This window comes from Neovison vison, chromosome 13 (assembly GCF_020171115.1).
Source record: "Neovison vison isolate M4711 chromosome 13, ASM_NN_V1, whole genome shotgun sequence".
Classification (NCBI taxonomy): domain Eukaryota; kingdom Metazoa; phylum Chordata; class Mammalia; order Carnivora; family Mustelidae; genus Neogale; species Neogale vison.
The window spans coordinates 83094538-83112565 of record NC_058103.1 but is presented as its reverse complement, the minus strand read 5'-3'; the positions used below and the strand labels follow the sequence as shown (position 1 = coordinate 83112565).

The 18028-nt window shown below is 46.2% G+C and overlaps 2 protein-coding genes across 2 annotated transcripts in view; one reads left to right on the top strand and one right to left on the bottom strand.

The window, feature by feature from the left end:
• Positions 1–18028, bottom strand: part of SPG11 (SPG11 vesicle trafficking associated, spatacsin) — a 95829-nt gene that overhangs the window by 20676 nt on the left and 57125 nt on the right. The window lies entirely within an intron of this gene.
• Positions 9033–10544, top strand: LOC122893184 (syncytin-1-like). Its single transcript, XM_044230050.1, has 2 exons — positions 9033–10265; positions 10353–10544. Exons 1-2 carry the CDS (start codon positions 9099–9101, stop codon positions 10503–10505), a joined length of 1320 nt encoding a protein of 439 aa, XP_044085985.1. The 5' UTR covers positions 9033–9098; the 3' UTR covers positions 10506–10544.

The window sequence follows — 18028 nt, the reverse complement described above, 5'->3', positions numbered from 1 at the left end:
TAGAATGGCCAGAATTTGGAACATTGACAAAACCAAAGGCCGGCAAGGATGTGGATCCACAAAACTATCACACATTGCTGGTGGAGTACAAATGACACAGCCACCTTGGAAGAAAGTTTGATGGTCTCTTACAAAACTGAACATACTTTTACCATTTGATCCAGCAACTGTGCTCCTTGGTATTTACCCAAAAGAGTTAAAAATTTACATCCACACAAAAACCTGCAAACAGATGTTTAAAGAAGCTGTATTTTTTTTTTTAAGATTTTATTCATTTATTTGAGAGAGAGAGCACACAAGCAGGGGGAGTGGGAGAGGGAGAAGCTGGATCCCTGCTCAGCAGGGCTGAGGGCAATGCAGGGCTGATCCCAGGATCCTGGGATCATGACCTGAGCTGAAGGCAGACGCTCAACCGACTGAACCACCCAGGTGTCCCTAGAGCAGCTGTATTCTTAAGTGCAAAATCTTAGAAGAAAACACTAAAAAGAAATGAGGTATTAAGCCATGAAAAGACATGGAGGAAACTTAAATGCATACTGCTAAATGAAAGTAGCCACTCTGAAAAGTCTACATTCCATGTAATTCCAACTATACCACATTCTGGAAAAGGCAAATGATGGCAATAGTAAAAAGATCAGCAGCTGCCTGGAGTTGGGGGTGGGAAGGGATAAATAGGTAGAGAATAGAAGACTTTTTAGGGCAGTGAGACTACTTTGTAGGACATGAGAACAATGCATGTATGCCATTATACATTTCTCCAAATGTATATCCAAATATATATCCAAAGAATGCACAACACCAAGGCAAACAATGGATTAGGCGTGATTATTATGTGTCACTATAGGTGCATCCTTGGTAACAAATGGACTGCTCTGGTGAGTAATATTGATAATGGGGAGGCTCTAAATGTGTGTGGGGGGATATATGGGGAATCTCTTAACTTTCCTCTTAATTTTGTGATTAACTAAAATTGCTCTAAGAAATAAATTTCTTGGAATGCCTGAGTGGCTCAGTCATTAAGCAACTGCCTTTGGCTTGGGTCATGATCTCAGCATCCTGGGATCAAGCCCCATACTGGGCTCCCTGCTCAACAGAGAGCCTGCTTCTCCCTCTCCAGCTCCCTCATGCTTGTGTTCCCTCTCTTATTATCTCTTTGTCATAAATAAATAAAATCTTAAAAAAAAAAATGATGGTGGCATTGGGCAGGGGGCTGTAGAGTGATAAAGTACCAGGATCTGACTCCTCACTTAGACAAATGCACTGGCAAAATTCGTTCAATGCAATTATTTTGGAACTCCAGAGCCTGTTGAAGGCTTGCAAGTTCCAGAGGAAGACCTAGTGGAAGGTAAATTGTTAATAATCTTGGTTAATTTCAGTCCCTAGCAGTGGCGGCTACCCACTCCCCACCCCTAGCCACAAGGGAGGCAGCTGTGCAGGTGCATGTTCCTGGAGTAGCTTGCACACAGCTTGTAAGAGTTGCAGGGACAAAAAGGAACCTATCCACCAAGTATCAAAAACTGGTACTCTGATCATTGGTTGCTGCTTCTGACCACAGAGGTCCAGGCAAGGAGGTGGGCAGCCATTGTTTCACCTCACCCACTGTTGCCAGCCCCTCCCCCCAACTGAAAGGACTTCCAGGAGATTTAAAGGGCTAGCACCAGGTCACTTGGGTGACTTAGTCAGTTGAGCGACGGCTCAGGTCATGATCCCAGCGTCCTTCGGACTGAGCCCCGGATCAGATTCCCTGCTCAGTGGGAGTCTGCTTCTCCCTCAGCCTCTCCCTCTGGCTTGTGCTCTCTTGCTTTCTCTTTCTCTCAAATAAAGAAGGAAAATCTTTAAAAAATAAAAAATAAAAATAAAGGACTGGCACCCTTTTCCTCACCACTCCCTTCATTTTTTTATTTTCTCCCTTTCAGAAGCCAAACTTTAAAGATTAGGACAATTAAAAACAATTTTATGGGGCGCCTGGGTGGCTCAGTGGGTTGAAGCCGCTGCCTTCAGCTCAGGTCATGATCCCAGGGTCCTGGGATCAAGGCCCACATTGGGCTCTCTGCTCAGCAGGGAGCCTGCTTCTTCCTCTCTCTCTGCCTACCTCTCTGCCTACTTGTGATCTCTGCCTGTCAAATAAATAAATAAAATCTTAAAAAAAAAAAAAAACAATTTTATGAGCAAAATTAGAAAGTGACTGTGTATATGCAGGGAAAGGCTCAGAAAAGACCCAAGAAGACTTTAGGTCTACACTTCATGCTGATCCTTGCCACAGAAATGACTTTGGCCTATCCAAAACCCAAAAATAATAAATAAAAACAATAATAAAAACTAGCAAACCCTGGGGAAGGAGGAGAATATGATTTCTAGGGTTATCACACTATTAGATCCAAATGTCCAAAGTTCAACAGAGAATCACAAGGTATACAAAGAAACAGGAAAATAGGGTCCATTCAAAGAGACAAAAAATGACAAAAACTGTTCCTAATGGCAGATACTTGAGACACAGATTTTAAAACAACTGTTTTAACTAAAGAAGATGTAGAGAAAGTCAAGAAAACAATGTGTGAACAAAATGGAAATATCTACAAAGAAACAGAAAATCGAAAAACAAAAAATTCCGGAGCTAAAACGTAAAATAACAAATGGAAATGAAATTAAAATAACAAACTTACTAGAGGGATTGAAAGGCAAATGTGAGCAGGCAGAATAAAGAATCAGCAAATTTAAAGGCAGGACAATGGAAATTATCAAGTTTGAGGAAGAGAAAGAAGACTGAAAAAAAGCAAACCGAGCATAAGAGACCTATGGGACATTATCAAGTGGACCAACATAAATATCATGGGAGTCCCAGAAGAATAGAGAAAGGAGTAGAGAGAATATTTAATAATGGCTGAATAAGTCTCAAACTTGTTGACAGACATAAATATAAACAAAATAAACATCCAAGAAGCTCAACAAACTCTAACAAGGTGAACTGAAAGAGGCCCATAATGAGACACATTATAATGAAACTTTTTCAAGACAAAGAACAAAAAAATAAATTTGGAAGCTGTTGGGCTGGCAGGAAGGGCTACTAAAGATGGCGAAAGTTCCTGCCACAAGACCTGAGCTCCGACAGGAGAACAAAGGCCCAAGCAGGAATCTGAGCCCCCCCCCCTGCCCCGGGCTCCTGTGGACCAATGGGATCCCGATGAGCAGGCGGGACATCCAAATAAGGGCAACTTGCCAAAAGACCCCTGAGCTTGCCCCAAGACCCTTAAAAGCCCCCTCCTACCTGCCTTGGGCGCGACTTCCCCCACTCTGCTTTCCAGAGTTGCGGAACCTCGCCCGAGGGTGCCCACCTCCTCCCGGTGCAACTTTCTCGGCTCCCCTTCACCTGGGCCCTGAAACTTCACCGGAGAGAACCTTTAATAAACCTTGCCTTACACCCACTTAGCCTGGTGTTGTGTTTATTTCATCAGAAAACTTTACATTTGGTGCCGAAACCCGGGAAGGAGATTGAGCCCCCACTCCAGTGGGGAGGCTCTCTCCTTTCCCTAGCTGGACCGGACCTGCCTTTCCGAACGCCACTTCTGAAGCCGTGGTGAGTTTCCCTGATTCTGCGCCCCCTTCCGGAAAGCCCTGCCCTAATCGCGGCCGCCTCAGGGCGGACCCCGCCGGTCACCAGGTGACCTCTGTGACTCCGAGAGGCTGGGAGACGTCCCAACCTCTACGGCAGTCGACACAACTTTTCCTCAACCCAGTGGTGGACGAGGGGACGCCTTCCTCCAGCCCTCGGGTTGCCTGGCAACGAATCATGGGGACCTCCCTATCCAAATTCGACTCTAAAACACCCCTAGGGTGCCTGCTGGCCAATCTTAAGACCCTGGAACTGGACCAGGACTTGCGTAGGCGACATCTCATACATTATTGTACCGTCCCATGGCCGCAATACCAATTAGACAATCGGTCCCAGTGGCCTCCGGAAGGCACATTTGACTATCAGATTCTCACGGACCTAGGCAATTTCTGCAAACGCCAGGGCAAATGGGTCGAGGTCCCTTATGTCCAGGCTTTTTGGACTCTGCGCTCTCGCCCCTCCCTCTGCTCTCACTGCTCCACCTCTCAGGTCCTCTTGGCCCGCTCCCCTCCCCCTCCCCTGCCACCCACTGCTCCCAAAGACCTGGACTTCTCCTCCCCGTCTCTCCCTTCTGAGTCTCCCCTCTCTGAACCTCCGGAGAGCTTCACCCACCCACCAACAAGAGGGACCCCGGCTCCTCTTCCTCTTCCTCCTTACCGCGATCCCCCACCCCAAGGCCCCTCTCTCCCTATGCCCCCTAACCCCCCCGCTCCAACCACCCCCCTTTCGGTCCCTTCCACCCCTTCTACCCCTCCCACTCCGACTCCTGTCTCATCCCCTCAACCCCCAAAACCTGAGTCTGCTCTTGATGCGGCCCCCCCTGGAACCTTCCCTTAAGTCCCCTCCAGCCTCCCCTCCCATCTCCACCCACACTAGGGCTAGGAAACCCTCCCCTGAGTTAGTCTGCCCCCTAAGAGAGGTTGCTGGAGCTGAGGGAGTTGTTCGAGTCCATGCGCCCTTCTCTCTACAGGACCTTTCCCAAATTGAGAAACGTTTGGGCTCCTTTTCGGCCAGTCCTGATAACTATATTAAAGAATTCCAATATCTGGCCCAAGCCTATGACTTCACCTGGCATGATTTACATGTGGTCCAGACCACCACCCTCACCACAGAGGAGAGGGAACGCATCCAGGCTGCTGCCCGGGAGCACGCAGATCAGGTCCATCTCACTGATGCTGCCATGCCAGTTGGAGCCCAGGCGGTCCCAGCTGTAGAACCAGGCTGGGATTATCAGGATGGCCAAGATGGCCGCCGGCGCCGCGACCGCATGGTCCAATGTCTCATAGCCGGCATGCGGGCAGCCTCTAATAAGGCCGTTAATTACGACAAGATTAGGGAAATTGTCCAGGCCCCTGATGAAAACCCCGCTATGTTTCTTAACCGATTGACCGAGGCCTTAACCCAGTACACTCGCTTGGACCCCGCCTCTCCTGCAGGGGCCACGGTACTGGCTACTCATTTTCTCTCTCAATCAGCGCCGGATATACCGAGAAAGTTAAAGAAGGCTGAGGAGGGCCCTCAGACCCCCATTTCTGACTTGGTGAAAATGGCATTTAAGGTTTTTAATTCCCGTGAGGAGGCGGCTGAGCTTAAACGACAAGCCAGACTCCAGCAAAAGGTTCAGTTGCAGACCCAAGCCTTGGTAGCAGCCCTGCGGCCGGCCGGCTCCGGGAGCCAGCAGAGAGGGGCAACCAACCGCACCCCCCCGGGGGCCTGTTTCAAATGCGGGGCTGAGGGACATTGGGCTCGCCAGTGCCCCAATCCAAAGCCGCCAACTCGGCCTTGCCCTCAATGCCATTTGATGGGCCACTGGAAATCCGACTGCCCTAACCTCGGGGTATCTTCGGCGCCTCAATGTGGGGGACCCCCCGAGACAGTAAGTCTGGCCTTTCAACTGCTTGGATTGGAGGACGACTGACGAAGCCCAGACTTGGCCACCCCTCTCACCCAGACCGAGCCCAGGGTTACGCTCCAGGTAGCGGGTAAGTCCATCTCTTTTTTGCTGGACACGGGGGCTACCTACTCTGTTCTGCCTTCCTACTCGGGACTTACTCGAACCTCACCAATTACTGTTAAGGGGATCGATGGGACCTCCTCCAATCCTAGGGTGACCCTTCCCCTTACCTGTAGCCTGGATGGGTTCCCCTTCTCCCACTCGTTCCTAGTGATTCCTTCCTGCCCGGTCCCTCTACTGGGTAGGGACATTCTCCAGAAACTGAGAGCAACTATCTGTTTCTCTCCTTCTTCTCCTCCCTCCACCTCAACCCGTCTCATCCTACACCTCTCCACTCCCTCGACCCCTGCTCCAAATGACCTACCTACTGTAGATCCTCAGGTGTGGGACATCTCAGAGCCCATCATCGCTTCCCACCTTACCCCGGTTAAAGTACAGCTTAAGGATAACTCTAAGTTTCCCTCTCGAGCTCAGTTTCCTATTTCCTTAGCCCACCACCGGGGCCTGAAACCTATCATAGAACGGCTTAAACGTCAGGGACTCCTGATCCCCATCAGTTCCCCCTGTAATACCCCTATCCTCCCAGTACGCAAGCCCTCAGGGGCTTATCGACTGGTACAAGACCTTAGGCTTATTAACGAGGCCGTGGTCCCCCTCCACCCCGTTGTTCCCAACCCCTACACCCTATTGTCTCGTGTTCCCCCAAACACCTCTCACTTTACTGTACTGGACCTAAAAGACGCCTTTTTCACTATCCCCCTGCACCCTGATTCTTATTTTCTCTTTGCCTTCACCTGGGAGGATCCTGACACACACGTTTCTGGACAACTAACTTGGACTGTCCTACCCCAGGGGTTCAGGGATAGCCCCCACATTTTTGGCCAGGCCTTGACTACAGATTTACAGCAGTGCGCCCTTAAGGCCAGCACTCTACTGCAATATGTGGATGACCTCCTCCTCTGTAGCCCCTCCCTCTCGGTCTCCCAAGACGACACTTCCACCCTACTTAACTTCCTGGGGGCCAAGGGATATAGAGTCACCCCCTCTAAGGCCCAATTGTGTGCCCCTTCTGTTACCTATCTGGGCATACTTCTGACTCCCACTTCTAAGTCCCTTACTGGGGACCGCATAAGACTCCTCCAAGAACTCCAATCTCCCCAAACGGCGGATGAAATACTATCTTTTCTTGGGTTGGTCGGGTTCTTTAGACATTGGATTCCAAATTTCTCTATCCTGGCCCGACCTCTGTACCAGGCAGCTAAAGAGACCCCCCAGGGTCCCCTGACTGATCCCACTTCAATCCGCCAGTCATTCCTTAAGCTGAGAGACCGCCTTACCACCGGGCCAGTTTTAGCCCTACCTGATCTCTCTAAACCGTTCCATCTCTACACCAATGAGCGCTCCGGCTCGGCCACCTGTCTCCTATCACAACAGGTGGGGCCTACGCATAGGGCTATAGCCTACCTCTCCAAGCAACTGGATGCCACCACCCAGGGATGGCAGCCTTGCCTTAGGGCCCTAGCAGCAGCCGCTTCTCTTACAAAGGAGGCCCTTAAACTTACCTTAGGGCAGCCCATCACGGTCTACTCTCCCCACCGACTCACAGACCTCCTCAGCCACCGATCTCTGGCTCATCTGACTCCTTCTTGTCTCCAGCTATTCCATCTGCTATTCCTAGAAAACTCGCATATCTCTCTCTCCACCTCCCCCCGCTTAAACCCCGCCACTTTACTGCCTATACCCTCACCCACCCCGGAACCTGTTCACTCCTGCCTACAACTTATAGAGGACCTCACTCCTCTCCATCCCGGTCTCTCCGATCAACCACTATCCAACCCTGACCGCGTGCTCTTCGTAGATGGCAGCTCCCTCCTGGCCTCAGATGGCCAGAGACACGCTGCTTATGCCGTGGTCACTATGGATGTGGTATTAGAGACAGCTCCCCTCCCAATCGGAACCACTTCCCAGAAGGCTGAACTCGTAGCTCTCACCAGGGCATTACACCTGTCGGAGGGACAACAAGTCACCATTTACACCGACTCTAAATATGCCTACCTCATAACTCACACACACTCTGCTCTTTGGCAAGAACGGGGGTTCCCTAACTACCAAGGGCACCCCTATAGCTAATGGGCCCCTCATTGCCAAGTTGCTCGAGGCCCTTAGTCTGCCCACTGAGGTAGCAATTGTCCACTGTCGAGGCCACCAAACGACCAGGGATCTGGTCTCCCTAGGCAACAACGGGCAGACTCAGTGGCCAGACAAAGGGCCCTAAATACCCCTGCGTCTCCTATCCTCTTTCTTAACACCCCTCACCAGCCTTCCTATTCTACAGAGGAAACACAAGCCCTCCAGGCACGGGGAGGAAAAATTGGAGATAAGGGGTGGATTTACATTCAGGACAGGATTGCCCTGCCAGGCAATCTGGCTCACACCCTAATTACTGACATTCACTGATCCCTCCATATTGATCCCTCCATATTGGCCCAAAGGCTCTCCACCAATTTCTTCAGCCATTGTTCTATCATCCTTCCTTATCTAAAGTAATTGAAGTTGTCCACAGGACTTGCAAAACCTGTTCCCCTGTGAATTCACAAGGAGGACTCCGCAGACCAGGGCCTAACCATCAGCTCCGAGGCCATCAGCCGGGGGAAGACTGGCAACTGGACTTCACTCACATGCCTCGCCATAAAACCTTTCGCTACCTATTAACCTTGGTTGATACGTTCACAGGTTGGATCGAGGCATACCCCACGGCTCAGGAAACAGCGGACCTGGTGGCTACAATACTCATCGAGCACATAATCCCGAGGTTCGGATTGCCCCGGACCCTCCAGTCAGACAACGGACCCGCCTTCATCTCCAGTGTAACCCAACAGGTAGCGGAGAGCCTCAACATAACCTGGAAACTTCACATCCCGTACCACCCGCAGTCATCGGGTAAGGTAGAAAAAGCCAACAGGCTGCTCAAAGCCCAACTCACCAAACTTACCCTAGAGACCCGTCTTTCCTGGCCCACACTTCTGCCCCTGGCTCTCACCAGACTCCGGGCTACGCCCCGCGGGCCTTCGGGCTTAAGCCCATTCGAATTACTGTACGGCCGGCCCTTTCTTGTAAATCATAGCCTTCCGGCCATTTCCCCACCTCTTTTATCCTATCTACCTTACCTTACTCTCCTCCGAGCTCTCTTAAGGGCTCACGCTGACACTGTCATCCCAGCCCCTAGCGACCATGCTTCTGAAGGGGGTATACGAGATCTATCCCCTGGGGACCAGGTTCTCCTCAAAAGCTTTCGGCCAGACTCCTTACAAACTCGGTGGACTGGGCCTTATACAGTTGTCCTTACCACCCCAACTGCTGCGAAACTGTTGGGGCACTCTGCATGGGTACATATCAACAATCTCAAACGGGCACCCACAGAGATTAATTGGACTTCCCAGATGTCAGGCCCCACCAAACTCCGCTTGGTTAGGGCCCCTTCTCATATTCCTTCTAATCCAGACAAGCCAGGCGGAATCATGTGAGTCTAGCTGCATGAGGGGTTCAGGTACTTCTCGCTATTTTTCAGCCTTTACTTATATGCCTGCAACCTGCTACCGGGGAAAGGAACCGACAACCTGTACGTATGACCAGAAAACCTATTGGGTCTCTGACCTTGTGACAGCCAAACGAGGTATTGCCCCTTGCAACATCTACCCCAGGTCTGGAAAAGTTTGCTGGACCTATCTGGGTCATGTCGGCCTCTCCGATGGGGGGGGGGTCCAGGACCAGGCTAGCCGCAAGCACATTAAAACAGCGGTCATTGACCTGACTAAACGACTCCCACCCCCCAACAACCTGGTCTATAAGGGCATTAATCTCGGTAGCATCCAAAAATCCCCTGCCACTGAACAACTGACAGTGGCCCTCCTAAACTCTAGTTACAACCTATGGCGAAATGTGTCGAAAAACGGTGACAGCGACTGCTGGATCTGTTTCCCTTTTTCAACACGTTCTAACATTGTAGGGATACCCCTCCCTATGGAATGGCCACTCCCCAACTCCACGACCGCAAATAGTACGGTTCATATTGGCCCCATTGGGGAAAACATACCTATTATTAATGTGTCCTCCCCCCTTACCACCACAGCTGCCAACATTACTAACTCCTCTCTCCCGTATTGTACTCCCTCGGGAATATTTCTCTCATGCCCTCAGGGAATCTATCGCTGCCTGACCACTAATGACTCTCTGGGCTGTATATTCATCCTACTATCTCCTTCTACCACCATTTACTCTGAATCCCAGCTGCTGTCCATCCTATTCCCCCAACACCGTGGAGAAAGGGCCGTCTTCCTCCCATTCATAATAGGGGCAGGAGTAGCCATAGGGGTGGCAACTGGAACAGCAGGGATAGGGACTTCCATAGACTTTTATTACAAACTCTCCCAGGCCCTGAATGATGATATGGAACGGGTTGCTGACTCCCTCACAGCCCTACAGACGCAAGTCACCAGCCTGGCATCCTTAGCTCTACAGAACCGACGGGCCTTAGACCTTCTGACCGCCGAAAAAGGGGGGACCTGCCTATTCTTAAATGAAGAATGTTGTTACTTTGTTAACCAATCAGGTATAGTTACTTCCAAGATCAAAGAACTCAGGGATCGGATCCAAGCACGGCGGCGAGACACGTCCTCCTGGGGCCTGGACCCCTACAACTGGGTAACCTGGCTGCTCCCTCTGGTGGGACCTGTATGCATAATCCTCCTTCTAATCTCAGTTGCTCCCTGTCTTTTCTGGTACTTGCAGGGTCGCCTACAAGAACTTGCCCGAGTGTCTGTCAATCAACTCCTCCTCCAGCCCTACTCTCCCCTGCCCACTTCCGACTACCCCTATGACGACGCCCCCTGTCAGCAGGAAGTAGCCAGAACCGAGTCGACGCCCCTGACACCATTATATTAAGCAAAAGGTCGGAATGTTGGGCTGGCAGGAAGGGCTACTAAAGATGGCGAAAGTTCCCGCCACAAGACCTGAGCTCGGACAGGAGAACAAAGGCCCAAGCAGGAATCTGAGACCGCCCCCCCCCCCCGCCCCGGGCTCCTGTGGACCAATGGGATCCCGATGAGCAGGCGGGACATCCAAATAAGGGCAACTTGCCAAAAGACCCCTGAGCTTGCCCCAAGACCCTTAAAAGCCCCCTCCTACCTGCCTTGGGCGCGACTTCCCCCACTCTGCTTTCCAGAGTTGCGGAACCTCGCCCGAGGGTGCCCACCTCCTCCCGGTGCAACTTTCTCGGCTCCCCTTCACCTGGGCCCTGAAACTTCACCGGAGAGAACCTTTAATAAACCTTGCCTTACACCCACTTAGCCTGGTGTTGTGTTTATTTCGTCAGAAAACTTTACAGAAGCAACAGAAGAGAAGTGACTGGTCACATGCAAGGGACCCTAAAGAAGATTATCAGCAGAGTTCTCATTAGAAACTTTGAGGGCCAGGAGACAGTGGGCTGATATATTTAAAGTGCTCAAAGAAAAATACTGTCACCAAGACTCCTATATCCAGCAAAACCATCCTTCAAAAGTGAGAGGAAAATCAAGACATTCTTAGGGAAACAAAAGCTGAGGGGGTCTTTGACCACTAGACTGGCCTTGCAAGAAGTCCTGTAAGGTAAAATGAAAGGACTTTAGATGCCATATGCAGAAATAAAGAGCTCAATAAACATAATACATGGGAAATTATAAAGGCCAATATTATTGTAGCAATGGGTTTCTGTTTTCTATCTGATTTAAGAGACTAGTGCATATAAAGAAAATTATTATATATTATTTATATATATTATTATTTATATATACATATAAAGAACAATTATTAGTATAAAAGCTGGTATGACTGTAACTTTGGTTTGTAACTCCAAATCTTGTTTTCTTCATAATTTAAGAAACTAATGCCCTGAAAGGAATTATTTGTTTGTCTTGAGACACATATTGTATAAAAATGTAATCTGGTGACATCAACAACGAAAGGTGGGAGGTCAGAGCTGCAAAGAAGCACTTTTTTAAATGTTATTGAAGTTAAGCTGGCATAAATTCATGGTAACCAAAAAGAAAATAGCTATAGGATAAGCACAAAATGAGAATGGAATTTAAACATGTTGGGCTGGCGGAAAGGGCTACTTAAGATGGCGAAAGTTCCCGCCACCAGACCTGAACTCGGACAGGTGAACAAAGACCCAAGATGGCGAAAGTTCCCACCACAAGACCTGAATTCAGACAGGAGAACAAAGGCCCAAGCAGGAATCTGAGACCCCCGCCCCGGGCTCCTGTGGACCAATGGGACCCCGACGAGCAGGCAAGATATCCGAATAAGGGAAACTTGCCAAAAAATCCCTGAGCCCCACCCCCACAAGACCCCTTAAAAGCCCCCTCCTCCCTGCCTTGGGTGCGACTTCCCCCACTCTGCTTTCCAGAGTTGCAGAACCTCGTCCGAGGGTGCCCACCTCCTCCCGGTGCAACTTTCTTGGCTCCCCTTCACCTGGGCTCTGAAACTTCACAGGAAAGAACCTTTAATAAACCTTGCCTTACACCCACTTTGCCTGGTGTTGTGTTTATCTCGCCGGAAAAACTTTACAAAACATTTTATTAAAAAAATCAACTAAACACAAAATGCAGGAAATAAGAAACAAAAAAGCTACAAGGCATAAAGACAACCACCAACACAACGGCAGAAGCAAGCTCTTCCTGGTCAGTAATTACTTCAAATGTAAATGGATTAAGCTCTCCGATTAGAAGACAGAGATTAGCAGAATAGACAAAAACACATGATCCAACCATGTGCTGCTGTCTACAAGAGACTCAGTTGAGATCCAAAGACATAAACAGGTTGAAAGTGGAAGGATGGAAAAAGATACTCCCTGCAAATAGTAACAAACAAATAAAAAGCAAGGGTGGCTATAGTACTAACCGACAAAATAAACTTTAAATTTTGTCTTTTGTAAGAGACAAAGAAGGAGACTAGATACTAATAAAATGTTCGATACAGCAAGAAAATATAGCAGTTTTAAACATTTACATACCTAATGACAGATTATCAAAATACGTTAAGCATAAGCTGATGGAACTGAGGGGAGAAACAGTTCTATAATAACAGTTGAAGACTCCAACATCTCACTCACAATAATGGATAAAATAATGAGACGGAGATAAGAAAACAGAGGACTTAACACAATAAACTGAATAAATCTAACAGACATATAAAGGATGTTCTACCCAAGAACAATAGAAAACACATTCTTCTTAAGTGCACATGAGATATTTTCTAGGACAGACCACAGGTTAAGCTATAGCTTTCAACAGATTTTTAAAAGACAGAGATCATATGAAGTATCTTCTCTGACCACAAGGGGATAAAATTAGAAGTCATTATCAAAAGGAAAACTGAAAATTCACAAAATTATGGAAATTAAAAACACATTTTTATAGAGAGAGAAGTCTCAAATTACTAAAATCAGAAATGAACATGGGGCCATTATTACCCTTTCCACAGAAATAAAAGGGATTATAACAGAGTACTATGAACGACTGCATGCCAAAAACTGGATAACTTAGATGAAATGGGCAAATTCCTAGAAACGCAAAACCTATCAAGACTAAATCACAAATAGATAATGTAAGGAGATTGACTCAGAAATAAAAAATCTCCCCACAAAGAAAACCCCTGGACAGGATGGCTTCACTGGTGAATTCTACAACCAACCTTTCTCAAACTTACCCAAATTACTGAAGAGGAGGGAACACTTCCCAATGCATTTTATGAAACCAGCATAATCTTGGTACTAAAGACAGATGAAGACCCTGCAAGAAATCTATCAACCAGTATCCCTTATGAACACTGATGTAAAAATCCCCAAGAAAATACTGGCAAGCTGGGGGCACCTGGGTGGCCCAGTCGTTAAGTGGCTGCCTTCGGCTTGGGTCATGATCCCAGGGTCCTGGGATGGAGCCCTGCACTGGGCTCCTTGCTCAGTGGGAAGCCTGCTTCTCCCTTTCCCACTCCACCCCCTCCTGTGTTCCCTCTCTCCCTGTGCCTCTCTCTGTCAAATGAATTAAAAAAAAAAATACTGGCAAACTGAATTCAGTGCATTAGAAGGATTATTCACCATTACCTAATGGAATTTATTCCCTGGGATGCAAAGATAGTACAACATAGGAAAAAAAAATCAATGTATATAGTACATCAACAGAATGTAGAAAAGAAACCCACATGATCATTTCAATTGATGTAAAAAAAAAAAAAAAGTATTTGACAAAATTCAATACTATTTCAAGGTTTAAAAAAAAACAAAAACCCTCAACAGGGGCACCTGGGTGGCTCAGTGGGTTAAGCCGCTGCCTTCGGCTCAGGTCATGATCTCAGGGTCCTGGGATCGAGTCCCGCATCGGGCTCCCTGCTCAGCAGGGAGCCTGCTTCCCTCTCTCTCTCTCTCTGCCTGCCTCTCTGTCTACTGTGATCTCTCTCTGTCAAATAAATAAATAAAATCTTAAAAAAAAAACCCTCAACAAATTGGGAATAGAAAGAAACTACCCTACATAATAAAAGCCACATGTGAAAAACCCACAGTGAACATTTTACTCAATGGTAAAAGACTGAAACCATTCTTCTAAGATCAGGAAGAAGGCAAGGATGCTTGCTTTCAACACTTCTATTCCACACAGTACTCAAAGTTCTAGCCAGAGCCTATACGCAAGAAAAAAAAAAAAAAAAGGAGCACCCAATTTGGAAAAGAAATAAAATGACTTCTGCATGATATGATCCTATATGTAGAAAACCCTAATGATTACTTACACACACACACACACATACTTGGAATAAATGAATTCAGCAAAATAGCAGGACACAGAGTCGATGCACAAAAATCACTTGCATATCTATACACAAACAATGAATAATCCATATAGGAAACAATGCCATTTCCAAAAGCATCAAAAATAATAAATTACTTAGGAATTGACCAATGAAGTAAAAGACTTGTACAGTGAAAACTACTCTAAATGCGTGTGATGTTCATGGGTTGGAAGCCTTAATGTCAAAACATCAATACTATCCAAAGTGATCTTTGAATTGGATGCAATTCCTAATAAAATCCTAACGATGTGTCTTTACAGAAATAGAAAAAGCCATCCCAAAACCATTTGTGATTTTGAGAGACCCTCAATAGCCAAAATGATCTTGAAAAAGAACTCTTCCTCCTGATTTCCCAACTTACTACAAGGCTGTAGTAATCAAAACAGTGTGCTATGGGCATAGAGACAGACGTATTGGCAAGAGAACAGAACTGAAAGCCCAAAAATATACCTTCACATATGTGGTCCAACGATTTTTGACAAGGGTGCCAAGATCATTCAATGAAGAAAGGACAGTATTTTCAACAAATGGTGTTGGGAAAACTGAATATCCACATGCAAAAGAATGAAGTTGGACCCTTACCGAACACCATAAATAAAAATTAACTCAAAATGGACTAAGAACCTAAATATGAGATCTAAAATAATAAAAACTCTTAGAAGAAAATACAGGACAAAAGCTTCACAACACTAGATTTGGCAATAACTTCTTGGACAGGACACCAAAAGGCACAAGTAACAAGAGAAAAATAGGCAAATTGACTTCATGAATGCATCTAGAGACATTATCAACAGTAAAAAGGCAACCCAAAGAGTGGGAGAAATTATGGGCAAATCATATATGATTAATATTTCAATGGGTATTTTCAATAGTATACAAAATTCCTAAAAACAAAAATAAACAACAAAATTAAAAATGGGCACAAGACTTAAATAGACATTTCTCCAAAGATGATATACAAATGGTCAGTAAGCATGAGAAGATGCTCAACATCATTAATCATTAGGAAAACACAAATCAAAACTACAATGAAATACTACCTCACACCCATTAGGATGACTACTATAAAAAAACAAACAAACAAAACAAAACAAAACAAAAAAACAGAAAACAATGGGGCACCTGGCCGGCTGAGTCAGTAGAGCATGTAACTCTTGATCTTAGGGTCTCCACATTGGGTGTAGAGCTTACTTCAAAACAAAACAAAACAAAACAAAACAAAACAAAACAAAACAAAACAAAACAAAACAGAAAACAAGTGCTGAAGAGGATGTGGAGAGACCAGAACCTTGTGGCAGTGTAAAATGGTGCGGCCGCTACAGAACACAGTATGACACTTCCTCAACATATTAAAGATAGAGTTACCCTATCATCTAACAATTTCACTTCTGAGAGGACACCCAAAAGAACTGAAAGCAGGATCTTTTTGCTTGTTTATTTGACAGACAGAGATCACAAGTAGACAGAGAGGCAGGCAGAGAGAGAGAGAGAGAGAGAGAGAGAGAGAGAGTGGGAAGCAGGCTCCCTGCGCAGCAGAGAGCCCGACGCGGGACTCGATCCCAGGACCCTGACATCATGACCTAAGCCGAAGGCAGCGGCTTAACCCACTGAGCCACCCAGGTGCCCCTGAAAGCAGGATCTTGAAGAGATTATTTGTATACCATGTTCATAGTAGCATAGTTAAAATGTGGAAGTAACCCAAATATTCATGGATAGAGGAATGGATAAGCAAAATGTAGCATATACATAAAATGGAATTTTTTTCATTTGAAAAGTTATTTTTATTGTGGAAAAGATCACATACGCAAAAGCATGCATAAAATATATCTACACTGTTGAAGGAAAAAATAAAAACAATTTTGATGCTGAATATACAAGGTGAAGAAATGGAACTCTACCAGTGCCTTAAATTACCCCTCCTGGATGACACTGCATCCCTACACTCTCCCTCCCAGGAGAAAATGTTATCCTGATTTTTTTTTCCTTTTTAATTTTTACTTAAATTCAATTAATCAACATATAATGTATTATTGGTTTCAGAGGTAGAGGTCAGTGACTCATCAGTCTTATATAATACCCAGTGCTCATCATGCACCTTCCATAATGCTCATCACCCAGTTACTCTGTCCCCTGCCCACCTCCCCTCCAGCAACCCTCAGGTTGTTTCTTATGGTTCAGAAACTCTTTAGATTTGTCTCCCTCTCTGGTTTCATCTTTTTCCTCTCTTCCCCTATGGTCCTTTGTTTTATTTCTTAAATTCCAAATCTGGATGAGATCATATGATAATTGTCTCTGATTAACTTACTTCACTTAGCATAATACTCTCTAGTTCCATCCACATCACTGCAAATGGAAATATTTCATTTTTTATGGCTGAGTAGTATTCTATTATATACACACACACATGCACATACCACATTGTCTGTATCCATTCATCTAATGATGGATCTGTCTGTGGAAAGAGCCCAGTTTGACTGTTGTAGACATTGCTGCTATAAACATTGGGGTGGGGGCATCTGGGTGGCTCAGTGGGTTAAGCCTCTGCCTTCAGCTCAGGTCATGGACTCAGGGTCCTGGGATCGAGCTGCACATTGGGCTCAGCAGAGAGCCTGCCTCCCCCACTCTCTCTGCCTGCCTCTCCACCTACTTGTGATTTCTGTCTGTTAAATAAATAGAAAATATTTTAAAAAACAAAAAAACATTGGGGTGCAGGTGCCCCGTTGGAACACCACATTTGTTTTGGGGGTAAACACCCAGTAATGTAATTGCTAGGCTGTAGGGCAGCTCTATTTTCAATCGTTTGAGGAACCTCCATATTGTTTTCTAGAGTGGCTGTACCAGCTTGCATTCCCACCAACGGTGTAGGAGGGTTTCCCTTTCTCCGTATCCTAGCCAACATCTGTCAGTTCCTGACTTGTTAATTTTAGCCATTCTAACTAGTGTGAGGTGTGACTGATTTGAATTTTCCTGATGCCAGGTGATGTGAATAATTTTTCATCTGTCTATTGGCCATTTGGATGTCTTCTTTGGAGAAATGTCTCTTCATGTCTTCTGCCCATTTCTTGACTGGATTATTTGTTCTTTGGGTGTTGAGTTCAGTAAGTTCTTTGTAGATTTTGGATACTAGCCCTTTATCATTTGCAAATATTTTCTCCCATTCTGTTGGTTGTCTTTTGGTTTTGTCAACTATTTCCTATGCTATGCACAAGCTTTTCATCTTGATGAAGTCCCGATAGTTCATTTTCGTCTTTGTTTCCCTTGCCTTTGTAGATGTGTCTATCAAGAAATTGCTGTGGCCGAGGTTGGAGAGGTTGCTATGTTCTTCCCTAGAATTTTGATGGATTCCTGTCTCACATTTAGGTCTTTCATCCATTTTGAGTCTATTTTTGTGTATGGTACAAGGAAATGGTCCAGTTTCATTCTTTCCCATGGGGCTGTCCCATTTTCCCAACACTGTTTGTTGAAAAGACTGGCTTTTTTCCATTGGATATTCTTTCTTGCTTTGTTGAAGATTAGTTGACCATGTAGTTGAGGGTCTGTTTTGGGGTCCTCTATTCTGTTACATTGATCCATGTGTCTGTTTTAGT

Bases quoted from the DNA above. Each gene is read 5' to 3' on its own strand.
- LOC122893184 (XM_044230050.1), top strand. From the start codon at position 9,099: ATGAGGGGTTCAGGTACTTCTCGCTATTTTTCAGCCTTTACTTATATG. The intron at 10,266-10,352 runs GTAACCTGGCTG...TGGTACTTGCAG, and splicing joins GCCTGGACCCCTACAACTGG to GGTCGCCTACAAGAACTTGC.